We start from the raw sequence: 15300 nt of genomic DNA, 5'->3' as shown, positions 1-15300 counted from the left end.
GTGTTTCCAGTTTCCCCTCAGGGTACTGGTGGATGCCTCTTGTATTTTCTGCATGAGCTGAATTCCCTTTCCCAAAATAGGTCACTTCTGCCCTTGATGGCCTGGTTTTAATAAGCATTTCATGAGCTTCGTTGTGTGTGTGACTATTTCCGTTGTTTTAATTGATTATTTAATTGATTTCTTAAAAGGGATCTAATTGAATTGGTTAGCAATGGCTGGCCGGATGAATTAAATGCAAACGCAGGCAGAATCCTGCCTCCCAGGGAGCCCGCCCCTGGGGGCTGCACTGCACTGGGAGCTAGGCAGGGGCCTGGCTCAAGGTTCTAGGTGCAGCCCACCTGGCTTAGGAGAGGGCAGATGGTAAGACACCCTGCCAGTGTGTCTCCGCAGCACATGTCGAAGGGCTCGTTCCCGCACTGGGGAAGGAGAAGATGGCTCTCACAACCGGGACATTCATCTCCCTGCTTAACGCAGAGAGCGGGCTTGGAAAGGAGTCAAGTGAAAACCCCATTCCTCTGCATTATTTGGAAGAGTAATGAGGGTGCTCGGCCTACATCCCATCCCTTTTCATTTGCAGCTATTGAATTACCTGTTGGCTCACCTCATCTTTCTATTTAAAATGAGCAGTAAAATATACGCTGGACCACTTACTGCCTCCAATACTTCGGCATACCGACCCAGGCCGAGGCGGCTCCGCGACCTGTTCAGCACTTGGCCCTCTCCAAGTCTTCACTCACGCTGCTCTCCTCCCGGAATGCCCTTCTGCCCCCCGCAGGAAGTCTGGCCACCTACCGAGGCTTGCCGGTCATATGCCACTTCTTCCAAGAAGTCTTCCCTAATTCCCCCCAGAAGGAAGGCTCTCTCCTTCCTCTCAACTCTTAGGCTAACTTCTCCATCTTATTCAAGTCACTCTGACTACAGGCTGCCTTTGCTATTCTTTGAACACACATTTTTTCCTAATGAGCTAATGACAGCTCATATTTATTGACTCCTCACTATGAGCTAGGCACCATTCTAAGCATGTCGCATGTGCTGTCTAATTTAACTCTGACAACAATCCCATTAAATGGAACCAGGTGGCAGAACCAGGTTTCTCACCCAGATGGTCTGGCTTCAGCCCTAACCCTGAAGCCCCACTGCCTCCAATGGGCCACACTTGCCCCAGGATGGGCTGGTGCCATGCACTGAGAAGCATCCAGCTCAGGCCGTCTCTGTGTGATTTACTGAGCATGGGGGCAGAAGACCATGTTCAAATAATGCTTCTGAAGTGAGCAGTTTCATCTCCAGTCTGTGATAGAATGTACTAGTTCCCAGTAATCTGCTCCCCTTCCAGCGACACCTTGCCAGTTATTACCATGTGGTCTACAGTGTCTCCTGCAGAGGGGTGTACTCTCTCCCTCGCCCCCAATCAACATTTGGCTTGGACATATGACTGCTTTGACCAGTGGGATGTGAGCAGAAGTGACAGTGTCACAACAGCGCAGAGACTTTCACAGTCATTGCAAGGTCCAGCTGTTACCCTTTTCTCTAAGCCACAAAATGGTGAGTCCTAGACAGGAGTAAACGCAGAGGACAGATGGGGCAGAGCCCCAGTGGACCTGCTACGTGGGCAAGACAGAGATCTGTGTTGTCATCAGTCAGGAGATTAGAGATGATTACTGCAGGACAACTTAGCAAAGTTGAGACATAGTGTCTGCCCCATAATGAAAAATCATAAGGGACCTATGACGATGACAATGATGGACTGAGCAGACAACAGGCAAATTTCTCCCTGCTCCCTAGTTTTATCCCAGACTGTGGTCTCACCTTCTTTTCTACCCTCTTCTCCATTCTTCCAGTGGCCGCAGAGGAATCAGGCAAAGTGTCCCACCTTCCGGACTCTAACCCCTCCTGACCCCACTGCAGGTCCTGAGTGCCTCGTGACCTACCAGCCTGCGGTGAATTCCACGTGGGCATCAAAGAAGCCAGTGATCTGGCCGCTGGCCGCCTTCCAGCCCTCGATACGTGCTCGGATCAGGCCCTCTCTCTTTTGATTGCGCACCACCTTGACCAGCCCCGGGTAGCGTTTGTGGACGTACTCCTCCAAGGGGGCCTTCAGCTCCTCTGTAAATGACAAAACACAAGAAGGTCCATGACATGTCATCTCAGATGTGTGTCCAACCCACTGTGATGCCAACAGATCTTCAGGAAGTTCAGAGCTTGCAAAAAAGTTTGTGTGGTAGTAATTTTAGTATTTTAGTAAAAAAGGCAGCTCAGTCAGTGTGAGGAGAAGATGTCTGTGACAGACCAGCCCAGCACAGCAATGTTCTTCCTGCATCTACGCTGTACACCTGGACAGAACTGAGGCCTGGCGTTTAGAGCCCCACTATTCCAGGCTGGCAGATGTCCTCTGAAGGGTCTTTTCTTTGTGGCCAACTGTCCTTTCCAGGCCAGCATTCCTGTCCTCTCACCATCCCCTGATCCTGTTTATCATCTGCTATATGAGCATTTCCATCTGCACACACACTGGTTCTTACAGGATGTGTCCTAAGTGGTCCCGACACATAGTCATGCACCAGATGTAACGTTAACAGGGTTGTTGCTTTGGTCTTAGGATGTAAAAGGAATCTTTGCCCAGTGATGACAATGCTGCCATGGGCAGAAGTAATGCTAACAGAGACTGCACATTTCTCCTTCTGCACAAGCCGGTGCTGTAAAGTGCTTTATTTCTATGATTTAATTTAACCCTTACAGCAATCCAAGGAAGTTGCCAGATTAATTCCATTAATTACCTAGGTTAATTCCACTTTGCAAATTAAGAAACTAGTCTCAGGGATGCTAACCTGTCCCACAGTTGCACACCTAGTAATGGAAGAGCTGAAACACAGGCCAAATGTGTCCAACTCCACACACTTAAAGGTTGGTATCTTTATGTACATAAGGATCACCAGATATAGGAGGCAAATGGAATTTTTTAAAAGGCTGGAATAGCAATACTTACACCAGATCAAACAAAGGTTATAACAAGAGACAAAGAAGGACATTTCATATACAGCAGCCAAGATATGGAAGCAACTGAGGTATCCACTGACAGACAACTGAATAAAGAAGATGTGGTACATGTATACAATGGAATATTACTCAGCCATAAAAAAGAATTAAATCTTACTGTTTGCAACAACGTGGATGGGCCTAGATGGTATTATGCTAAGTGAAATAAGTCAGAGAAAGACAAATACCTTATGATTTTACTTACAGGTGGAATCTGGAAAACAAAATAAATGAACAAACAAAATAGAAACAGACTCAAAGATACAGAGAACAAAATGATGGTTGCCAGATGGGATGAAGTTGAAAGGAGAAGGGAGTAAGAAGTACAATTAGTAGTTACGATATGTCTTGATAATGTAAAGTACACCATGAGGACTATAGTCAATAATACTGTAATAACTATGTGCAGTAACAGGTGGATACTTACAGGGGGATCACTTCATAAATTATATAAATGTCTAATCACTATGCTGTACACCTGAAACTAATATAATATTGAATATTAACTGTAAATGAAAAGTGAAAATATATAATTTAAAACAAGAAAGGAAATTTTGGACACACAGAGTCACCAGGAACATGCACACGGAGGAGAGAGCATGTTGGCACATAGTGAGAAGGCAGCTGCCCAGAGACCCAGAAGAGAAGCTTTAGGAGAACCCTGCCGACACCCGGATCTTGGCTGGATTGCCAGCGCCCGAAATATGAGAAAATAAATTTCTGTTAAAACACCCGGTCTGTGGTACGTTGTTATGGCAGTCCTGGCAGACTAATACAGAGAGGCATTTCTTTGGAAAGAAAAAATAAGTGGCACCTGGGTGGGGAGGTGGCAGAAACCTCTAAGGAGACATAGCGTTTGGTTGGGGGTACAGGCTGGAGTCAGACTGCCTTGGGTTCAGAGCCTAATGCCAGCATTTATTACCAGGGTGCCCCTGGGCAATTCAGCCAATCAAATTCCTCATCTACAGAAGGGGGACCTCCTAGGGTGTGGTGAGCACTAAACAACTTAATATGCATGGGTGTCTAGAGTTATCCCTGGCATCAAGCATCATGTAGGTGCTCAACATTGAGTAGCCAGTCTTAGTAATTGTTTTCCCTCTATGTAGGTTTAGGAGACTTGAACGGAGATTTCAGAGTAGCCCAGGGCGCCTGAGGAAGCCATGTCCAAGATGGAAAAATAGGCCTACACTCTAGAACTGTGGTATCAAACTGGAGGGCACACTGGCATTACTGGAGGTGTTGAAACAGATTGCAGGTCCCTACCCCAGTTTCATTTTCAGAAGGTCCAGAGTGGAGCCCGAGTGTTTCTCTTTCTAAAAAGACCCAGGAGTGTCCATGCTCTAGTATGGGGAGCCACACTTTGAGAACCACTGAGCTGAAAATACAAGCTTAGCACACAGCATGCCTTCAGTGGGTTATCTATGTTGGTGTTTTTGCCGGTGAGACTACCATCTTTGCCCTCATTCCAGAGTTGGTAAGGAGGCTGGGAGAAGCCAGGCTGTGGGGACCCTCTGCCTCTTCACTCACCATGAATTAGAAAGGTAACCATGTAAATGGACGTGAGGTGGCCCAGAGAATGTTCATCTTCTGGAAACCATCTACTACAGGTTGGCTGGCTTTTTCTGTGTTAGTTAAGTTTCTTGGAACTTCTAGCAAGAAGGTTAGGCAGGCCATGCCTATTTGGTTTTTCATGTATTCCCCATGAGTGCTGGGGGTGCAAGGACATGCCACAGGATGCGATGGACTAAGCATGGGCACAGCACCCATGGAAGGGGCAGTAGAATCCTGCCCGCTCACCAGGGCTGGCCCATGATGGCAGGAACCTGAGAGTCTCCTTAAGTTCAGAGAGAACATTCTGAATGCTGAGTGCTGAACACCATGCCAGGGGACCCACAGGCACTGTTAACCCTCAGCTTCCAGGGACCAGGGACCCTCTTTTGGCTCTTCCCAGTAACTGGATGTCAGCTCCTGGCCATGCCAGTCACCAGGTCTAAGTGTCGAGTGGTCTTCTTATATGATTAGTGGCTGAGACTACAACTTCAGGGGAGAGAGAGGGAGAGACAGGCATTTACAAGTTTGGCAAAAGAAAGTGTGGTCCACTACCACTGCCCTTCTACATCTCCAGGCTCCTGAGAAAGGGACATTAAAGGGCTTTGAAAGGTATAAAGGGACAAAAAACAATGCCTAAGCAGTTGGTAGTAGCCCATGGCTTTTAAGAATAAATGAGATGTTACACATACTTATATGCATTCCACAAATGTTATTTTTAATAATAGTTAGCCTATTAATATTATTAATATAGATCATTTTTACAACTTCTCACGAACAACAGCTTGTCTTTCTAGTTAATCAATATCATTTTAAAGGTGGGGCCCACTGCACATGGGCGACACCAGCTTCACTCTTACATGGTTCCGGGACACATTGTTTCTCATACAACTGAAATGATGGCCTATGGGAGTCTGAGGGAGATGTCACCCTGCCACTAGCAGGGTTTGAGAACAAGTGACACTGAAGCAGGCTTTTCTTCCCAGCCCCTGCTTGTGATTCTGTACCCTATAAGGTACTGGGCTGGGCCCCTGCCCGGACTCAAAATCAACCCGGACACAAGTGCTCTGTCAAGATGCTTACAGTCTAGTTCAGGAGCAGAGACAGGCTCAAAAAGGTGCAATATTCAGTATTACAAGGGAAACGGAGCTAAAGGCCAAAGGGAAAAATGTTTGTGGAAGGAAAGTGCTATGAGGGGTCACAGAGGGAGGGATTATTTTGCTATTACTTTGCTGGGGGTGGTTATGGAGAGGTAGTGTTTGAGTTAAGCAGAGGTTTGGACATGTACTCTCACTCTTCCAGACAAAAGACATAAGCACCAAATTGGATCTACAGAGTCACCAGTGTCTGGGTGACTGGGAAGATGCCACTGATTAGAAAAGAGATAAAGGAGACGGGAAGAACAAGTTGGTGAGTCCCCCTGGGGCAGGCTGAAGAGCCTGCAGACATTTAGGGGTAGATGCTGAACCCAGTGAATGGTCCGGAGGTGAGAAGAGAAGGCACAGTGTCGGGACACAGTGACGACAGATGACGGCCTGTGAGAGGGGGAGAGCTCCCAGACAGGGAGTGGGGGTCTAGAACCACGCTCTGGGGACGCGTATGGAGGACCCAGGAAGACAAGCTAGAGGCTAAGACTGGCTGGACACAGCACCAGAGGGCAGAATCACATCAAGGATACAGTTTACAAAAGGGGGTCACGTGCATTCATTCCACAGATATGTACAGAGCATCTACATGGCTGAAAATGACACAATTCTTATCCTCAGAGCTACTCCATGTCCAACGTCAGGAAAATCAAATGTATTAGAGAAAATGAGAGTAGAGAATGGACCCTTGATTTAAGCAAATGGCAGGTTCCTGATGGGACCAGTGAGAAAACAGAATTCCCTTCTAGGTGCGTCTGGGCCCTGCCGAAGAGGAGAGACTTCCAGAAAGGCTGGCCCTGGTGGGACACGCTGAGACAGCCCGAGGACATTGGTGTGCTGAGATCTGAAAATTGCCTTAAAGTGAGAGAACCCACAAGTTAACCAAGTAAAAACAAGGCCCCAGGCTCACCATGGAAGGAAACAAATCCCCAAATGTCACACTTAACAAATGAACCCATTCTAAGACATTACAATAACAGTAAGAAGAACACTTTACACAAGAAATGTCATCCTTAACAAATGAACCCCTTCTACCACATTACAATAACAGTAAGGAAAACATTTTACATAAGATTTTTCTCCCTGACAAACTCAGAGAGGAAAACAAAAACTCATTTCTGCAAAAATAAATGTTTACCTTCCAGTGTTATAAAATCCGATACTAAATTGGTCTGGAGCCATTTGGGAATCCTTGCGCGTGTTAAGGTTTTGGTAAATAGCGTTTAGGGAGGTCAACGGGGAAGAAGCGAATGCTGCCTGTGATCAGAAGGGACAGGGAGGGAGATCTATCTGCTCCTTAACAGTAAAAGAAACACCTGTCATCCAGGCTCAAGGAGCACACACTGACAACAAGAAAGCTACAAGCAGAACTAAAGCAAAAAATATATTATGGAATTTTTAAAAATTTATCTTTATTGTTGAAAGTATTACAGATGTCCCCAGTGTTCTCCCGCACAGTCCCCCTCCACCCCACCCGGCCCCCAGACCTTCACTGGATTATTCATGGGTTATTCACATTTGCATGTAATTAGATGGCTTTATCACAATTCAATCAGGGTCACTCATTTGAATTCATTCCTGTGGGCATGACAAGAATCTAGGTGGGGACAGCCCTCTTCCTCTGACTCAGGGGGCTGTCTAATAACACCTCTCTGGTATTGGTGAGAGCAACTCTGCACTTTGAGTGATGTTAGAGAATAAACCATTGGTCCAGTCCCTCGTCTCTAGGTCCTTCTCAGAAGCAAGTGCTGACCTAGCAGACTCACCTCCACCTGCTCCACAAACCAGCGCATAAACCTCGGTGCCACGCAGACGTGGGCTTGCAAGTGGTCATGCCACCTAAGGTTGGGCCACATCTGTATCAACCCTCACAGTTATCAAATCTTGATGATGAGACTCCCTGAGTGTTCTAATGCTCCCTCAAGGTATGGCAACTTGGGATAATCAGTCTAAGTTTAGATGAGTGTTTCTCAGACTTTAACCTGCACCAGCATCACCAGCAGGTCTGGGGTATGACACAAGAACTTGCATTTCTAACAAGTTCCAAGGGGCTGGTCCAGCTGTTTTGGTGACCACATTCTGAGTAGCTCTGGCTTAGAGTTGGTCCCCTACCCAGCCTCATCTGCAATGAATCAGCCCGTGTGTGGAACAGGACTCATCCTAACTGAGATGTTCCAGAATCCCAGGGTTGCCACTGCCCATCTCTGCTTTCCTACTACCTGGGCCTTCCTTTCCTGCCTTCTCTGCAAGATTGAGCCCCTTGGAGGTGACCCTAGTCTACATAATGAGGTTTTGTCTTCCCATTTCCAAAACTGGGATTTTGATTGCTGGCTCCCCCTGCATGGGACACCTTCGCAGTTAGGTCAGTCCCCCCAATAGGACCCCATATGTTAATGGCATCTGCTCTTACTCTCGGTTCCTCTTACTACTGCTGCTAGTGCTACAATTCTACCAATATTACTTCTGCCACCATCAGTGCTGATGTCACCACCACAGCCACTTATTTCCAACCCCAGTCCCTGCCAGCAGTTGGTGAGGTTTGGGCATCCTGCTAGCTGGGAATGCATGGGTTGTAACAGCTAGAACAAGAAAATAGCACATGTAGCATATTCCAACCAAAGACAAAAAACTCCTGCCTCAAAGCCAGTGTTCCTCAGAGTGCATCCTTACCTGGGAATCAGCTGGGAGCTTGTGAAAATGCAGGGTCCCAGGCCCACCTTAAGAGTTTCTAAGTTAGTGGGCATTAGTGGAGTTGATCAACACTCCAGATGATTCTCACACAATCCCAAAGCTTCTCAAAAGCATTGGTTGATTTTTTTTTTTTTTTAATTGCTTTTACTGCAGCCAAATATACTCAACCTAAAATTTACCAATTTGACCATTTTAAAGTATACAATTCAGGGACTCGCAGTACATTCCCAGTGTGGTGCAACTACACCCACTGTCCAGTTCTAGAACTTTGTCATCACCCTGAATGGAGACCCTGCATCCCAAGAGCAGTCACTTTCCATTTCCTGCCATCACTCCGCCCCTGGCGACCACTAATTCGCTTTCCACCTCTATAAATTTTCCTCTTCTGGCTATTTCATAAGAATGGACTCATACAATATGTGGCTTTTATGTCTTTAAGTCTTAGTCAGTTTTGAAGGTGGGGAGGAAGTGGTAAAGTGAATTTTTTGTGTGAGTTTAAACCCCTAGGCCTCGCTGAAGATCTGGTTCCATAGCATTGCCAGTCAGCTTCTCTGATCCCCATTTTGGTTGTCAGTCCCTGACTTCTGATAACTAGATACCAAGATGGGGACCAGAGAAGCTAATGCCCAAAGCTGCTTCAGGCTCAGTGAGGGGGGTTCTGATCACCTCGAGGTGAGGATCCCGACCTTGGGTCTGTGTTCATCCCTCCCCCTCAGCTCCCTGGCTCCCTGCTGGGATCTTCCAGTTTGGGGACTTCAGATAGATCAGGGAAAACATGGGTCTTCAACACAGAGTTTCAGCACAGACATTAGTCATGATGCGCTACATTTCTGCAGTATCATTTTTAACAAGATATATAAAATATTCAACATTGCCTGCATGTGAGTATGATGCCATGGAAAGAACATAAAAATAGACTTAAAACACCTGGATTTTCAGGAACACCTGAGAATATCTTCACGTTTGAAATAACCAACAAACTAAATGCATAAAAGTAGCCGTATGAAGGCCAATAATGAATTTTTAAAAATTATCTTTTAGAGAAAGACAAGTACTGTATTATATCACCCATGTGTGATCTAAACAAATTGAACCTGTAAAACACAGAGTCAAACGGTGATGACCAGGGGGTGGGTGAGGAATAAGATTTATGGTGTTTAAGGCTACAAACTTATAACAAGTAGTAAATAAGCCACTGAGATTTAATGCACAGTATAAAAATATAGACAATAATATTGCACTATATAGGCAGTGCCCAACTTACAATGGCTCGACTTAGAAAGTTTTGACTTTTAATGGTGTAAAATGTATTTCTCATTTTGAATTTTGATCTTTCCCGGGCTAGCGATATGCAGTACAGTACCCTCTCCTGGTTGCTGGGCAGAGGCAGCGAGCACAGCTCCCAGTCAGCGATCACCAGGTAAATATCCAATAATCTACAGTGCACTGTGCTGCCAGTGTTATTTGGATACTGTGTTCTGAGCATGTTTAAAGTAGGCTGGGCTATGCTATGACGTTCAGTAGGTTGGGTGCATTAAACGCATTTTTGAGGATGTTTTCAACTTATGATAGGTTTATCAGGATGTCACTCCATCCATCTGGAACTATGCAACGTGATAAATATCGCTACATCAGCAATCATATTACAATATATAAACGTGTTCAAGTAATACACTGTGCACCTTAAATTTACATGTCACAAGTAAAGTTCATTCAATTAAAAAAATTTAAATTAAAAAAAAATTCGCCCGGCCGGGCATGGCTCAGTGGTTGAGCGTCGACCTAGGATCCAGGCGATCAGGGTTCGATTCCCGGTCAGGGCACATGCCCGGGTTGTGGGCTGCAGGCAATCAATGACTCTCTCATCATTGATGTTTCTATCTCTCCCTCTCCCTCTCCCTTCCTCTCTCTGAAATCAATAAAGATATATTTTTAAAAAATAAAATAAAAATAAAAAATAAATTAAAAAAATTAGCTATTAAAATTAAAAAAGGGAAGGCAGAGAAACCTAGTTCATATCCTAGTCATGCCACATCTGGGCTTCTCACCTGTCAGATGGAGCTGGAAAGTTCCAGAAATTGAGGCAGGTTTTGTAGGGCCTGAAGTTTATACAATTTGGAGGAGCTTCTTTAAGAAAAAACAGCTCTCTTCTGTAAATTCTACTAAAATAAATGCATGTGTGAAGGCACTGTTAGCCCCCTCCCCATCCCTGGGGGCTCAAAGGGGCATTGCAGAGAGGGGTCCCAACACATAAGCTTCCTTATCAGCTTCATGGCTAGGGCACCCTGGTGAGGCTCACTACCCAGATGCAAAGTTTCTTTTAAGCTGACAATCACTCCTTTTCAAACATTTTAAATACTATGCCCGTCCATATAAAAAATGAAATATTTATATCCCAGAGCTGCTAACGGAGTTGACTCAAAATGTCAGCTAATCATGAGATGCTCCAGAACACACTTCAGATTAGTTTCCCATTCATATTTAACAAGACAGTAATCTATCCTGCAAACCCACAGCATGCCTCAATGTTGTTTTAACATTTACTGAGTTCTAATGAAGTGCCACTTACTGTTGTAACCACTTGACCTATGTCAACTCTTTTAACCCTCTTAACGACTTGGTGAGATAAGGGGTAGTCTTAGCCCCATTTTATAGATGAGGACACTGAGGCCTGGAGAGGGTGAGTACGTTGCGGAAAGCTAGTCAGCAACCTGCCTGGGCTCCCTGTCATTCTGCCTGATTCCCGTGGATGGGATGGTGTGGAATCTGAAGCCGTTTGCTCGCGTGGAACTGTGCCTGTGCGTCAGAAGCCCAGGCCGGACAGACCTAGGCTTCTCCTGAAATGGCTCTCTCTGTAACTCAGGCACCCGCGCTGCTGCTCTGGCCTCAGCACACGAACCTATCTTTCTAGGCGGCCGTCCTCTGACATGGTCGGCCCTCTCCAGGGAAGAAGCCCACTGGCTGATTGAGGGACTCAAAAGCAGCGGGCATCCAGGAGGACCTGCTAGGCTTCCAACTCCACCAGGAGGTCCCAGCAAACTCCAAAGGGACAGTAGGGCCACAAGAGCCATGCTTCCACCCCCACTGCACGAGCCTGTCTGGCTCTGAAATCCTGGCCTTTAAGAACATCGATGGAGCGGAAGAGCATGTGTAAAAATGCAGAATGAAAAAACAGGAAAGCAGCTGTAGTGAATATTTTATTCTCTGGGCATCTCTCAGCTTTGTGGGTTAAATAATGCATTTTCTGCCCTAGCCTGTTTGGCTCAATGATAGAGTGTCAGCCTGTGGACTGAAGGATCCTGGGTTCAATTCCGGCCAAGGGCATGTACCAGGGTTGCAGGCTCCATTCCCGGCAGGCCTGATCCCCGCCCAGTCCGGGTGCATGCGGGAGGCAACCACTGGATGTTTCTCTTTCTCTCTTTCTCTCCTTTCCAATCCTCTAAAAAGCAATGGAACAAAGATCCTCAGATGAGGATTACAAATAATAATAATAATGCATTTTTTGACTATGGGAACAAAGAGATGAGAGCAAGAAACTTCAGGAAGAATGGGGGAGATTAAAAAGGGATGTTTTTGCTGTGTATGAAAGCATTTTAAAGGCGACTCCGTAGTGAGATCAAAGCAAGGACAAAAGAAAGCAAAAGACAAAAAGAAGAAAAGAGACGTGAAGTACAAATACCAAAGTGTTAAACTAAATATATCACACGGAGTTGTCCATTCATGAGAGGTGCTTTGAAAGGGAAAGCCATCTCTGTCTGCTCTCAATTCCTTTGTTAAGAAATTCCTCTCCACCGCTTCTTCCATTTCATTTTCACCTTTTAAAACACAGACACAAGTAGCCCAAACCACCAGAGAAACATCATAATCCCTATAGTCGCTGCCTCTGCGTTGTTACCCCAAATTACAGGAGTATTTTCCTCTTTTGCCCCATCAAAAGGCAGTTGAAAGTCTGGTATTTACAGCTGATTCTAATAATAACGTGAATTTAAGCGATAAAATTTGCCTACAGGCTGCAGTGTGTTTTTCTTTCATTATGTTTCTTATTTACTGCGATATTGATTCTGAATGCTCTGAAGCCAGCAAACCTATTCCTTGAAACAGCAAAAGTCACAGTCATTAAGTGGGGAGGGGAGAGAGCAAAACAGCACACAAAGCAAGTGAAGTCCGGGAGAAAACAGAGTCACATCCCGGCTCTTGGTCACTTGAGTTTTCTTTAAACACAGTTAGCAGCCAGAAATGGAATAACTAGAGCAAGGCATCTGGTCACCCTGCTCTAGCATTGGGGCAACATCTGAAGGCAGAGCCCTGAATTTTCCAAGGTCAACGGCAGTGTGTTGACAAAGATCTCAGGCATGCTCACAAAAAAAACAGTGCATGTTAACATAGCATAAAAATGTTCTATAAAGAGTAGTTCTTATTAGGGTCCAAAAGGCCAGAACCTAACATGTCTCTTCTAACCTGGGAGACTATCGATAAGTAGCATCTGGAAGCACAAGCACTGGCAGGTCAGAACAGATGTGAGCTGGCCCGCCGCACGTGAACGTGCTGGCTGAACAGCAGCTCGGCTAATATCAACCCACCATCACATCTGACATCCCCACGCTGTGTGTGCATTTGGGCTGAAGAACAGCAAAAGTGCTCCTGATTTTAGGTGCACACAGAGAGTGCACAGGGCAGGAATGCTTTGATCTAGAGAAAGATGAAGAAGGGTGCCATGGGGCCAGACGCACTGTGTGCTCTTACTTGAACCGGGGGGCCCCTGGGGAGGCAGGGACACACCTGGTCAGGAGCATTCACCTTGAGCTGCTGCAGGGTAAATAGTTAATATGGATAACAACAGTCCCTACCTACCAGGGTAGTTTGGGAACTGAAATAAGATAACACATGCTAAGCACTTAACTTGGTGCCTGGCACATAGCGAGCACTCAAAAATGGTTAAAATTGTTATTTATTTTTATTATGCATATAGTTTTATATTATAGATGAAGGGAGAATAGCCATGTCTTGAGAAACAAAGAGATGACTCATATGGGTATAGGAGGAGTTTGGGGAAGGGACTTAGAGGTAAACTAGAAGGGAGGGGGAAGCACAGAAGGGAGGGAGGCTTGAAGGGGGTGGGGGTGCAGGGAGGAGGCCTGAGAGGCCTGGTTGCAGGACGGGGACTGCTGAGCTGGAGCATCTGCTCCGGTAAATTCTGGCTGTACTGCGCTTGCCTCTCAGAATTCCATCTTCTTTTTGAAAATAAACATCAATGCCCAGTGTCAGAGGGCGCGGGCAGGAGCCAAGGAGACTTGTGCTCGTTAGCCCACGCAAGGGGATGAATTGTCATGCCTGCTCTGCCTTTGCCCCATGCCTCAGCCTCGGGTGTTCCTGGGTGAGCTGCAGGGATAATTAATGAGCAGGCCCCAGTGAGGCCACACGTCCTCCTTGTGAAAGAAGAAGGAAATCGGTGGCCAGGCAGGACTCGGGGTTCTGAGGCAGCCATCCTGCCCTAAAGGGTTTGCTCCAGGCTGAGTGCTGGTCTCGGCAGGGGCCCTCCCGGACCCCCGCAGCACAGCCTGAGGCCAAAGAGCCTCTGTCCAGCAAGCCGACCAGTGCTCACAGCTGAAGTGACCTAAAGACACTCCTGTCAATGTCACTTCAAGTTTCTAATAAAATAAGATCAAAGCTCTCAGGTGCTGTGTTTCAGAGAACAAAGGTGAAAATGATCACGCCTGGCCTTCGTGACAACTATTTCCACAACTAGGGCCTCCTGGCCCCGTCTCTCCCTCTGTCTCACTGTCTGCCTCGCAGATCCCCTGCCCAGGCAGGGCTGCTCAAGGAGCCTCCACATCCTCCCCGTTCTGAGGGTTGTCAGAAAACATCGAAGACTTGCCTGTTCACACTGTCGCTCCTCAGTCCTGTGGCCCAGCAAAGACCCCCATTTCTGCCTGGGACTCTCTCTGAACCTCTAATCTTCCCTTCAATTCCTACATACTGATCGCATCTGCACACTTCTGTCTATATGCTCCAAGCTTCTCTGCCTCTAGATCTTGATTCCTGGGCTTCTCACCCCTACCATTTCCTCCCACTTCCACGCATCCATATTCTAACTGTCTCTCGTGGTCCAACCACGAGATCCTTCACAAAGGCCTCAATTATTTCCTCAACTCATGGAAATACCACGTGCAAATTCCATCAACGTTGTCACTTTAGGAGTCCATGGTATGCTTATCCACCCAGCCCCTCCCTTTCTGTAGCTCTGCCCCATGGTTATTGGGATGTGTGGTTCTGGGAATGACTCTGCCCTCCTGGTCACAGCTGACAGATCCAAGGAAGGGCATCTGACCCAGACTAGAGCACCATTTCCCTTCCCTGGGATTCCCCTATGTAGGAAGTTCTGTCTCTCTCCCATGGCTGAAGCTGGCATTAAAATATCAACTTTGAGCTGTCTCTGCAGCCATATTTCCCTCCAGATGGCTTAGAGAATTGGAGGTGGCAAGCTTTCCCAAGCTGACAGAAGAGGAAGGGCTCAGAGAGGGCAGAGACCCAGACAGAGGGCTCGGCAATGCTGGAGCGCCTGGGTCTGACTCTCCCTTGGCCTGCTTCACTCCTGCCCCTGGGTTGTGTGGGACTCTCTATCATTCGTATACTGTTGGGTTTCAATCTAACGGGCACCCAAAGCCTGATCACAGGGCAAAGCTTTCCACATGGTTTTGGACTGCTCCAGGTACTGCTAGAATGCACTCCATTCCTCTTGGTATGACAGTCATTGTCTCTGAGGCCAAAACAAAAACTTATCCTCTACCAGACGCGAGGCTGGAAGGTTAGAAATTAATCAGATTTTTTTTTTACAGGGGATGTCACATAAATGGAATAAATGATCAAAAAACAGCTCGCTTGAACA

At 46.5% G+C, this 15300-nt stretch overlaps 1 protein-coding gene across 1 annotated transcript in view; it reads right to left on the bottom strand.

Moving 5' to 3' along the window:
* GALNT17 (polypeptide N-acetylgalactosaminyltransferase 17) overlaps positions 1 to 15300 on the bottom strand; it is a 386942-nt gene that overhangs the window by 179483 nt on the left and 192159 nt on the right. Inside the window, exon 4 of the mRNA XM_016225135.2 lies at positions 1929 to 2103. Within this exon, the coding sequence (XP_016080621.1) occupies positions 1929 to 2103 (175 nt within the window). The remainder of the gene's footprint in view (positions 1 to 1928; positions 2104 to 15300) is intronic.

The sequence above is a fragment of the Miniopterus natalensis genome, chromosome 3, assembly GCF_054644295.1.
Source record: "Miniopterus natalensis isolate mMinNat1 chromosome 3, mMinNat1.hap1, whole genome shotgun sequence".
Classification (NCBI taxonomy): domain Eukaryota; kingdom Metazoa; phylum Chordata; class Mammalia; order Chiroptera; family Miniopteridae; genus Miniopterus; species Miniopterus natalensis.
The sequence above is the reverse complement of the archived record's forward strand: the minus strand, read 5'-3'. Positions and strand labels throughout refer to the sequence as shown.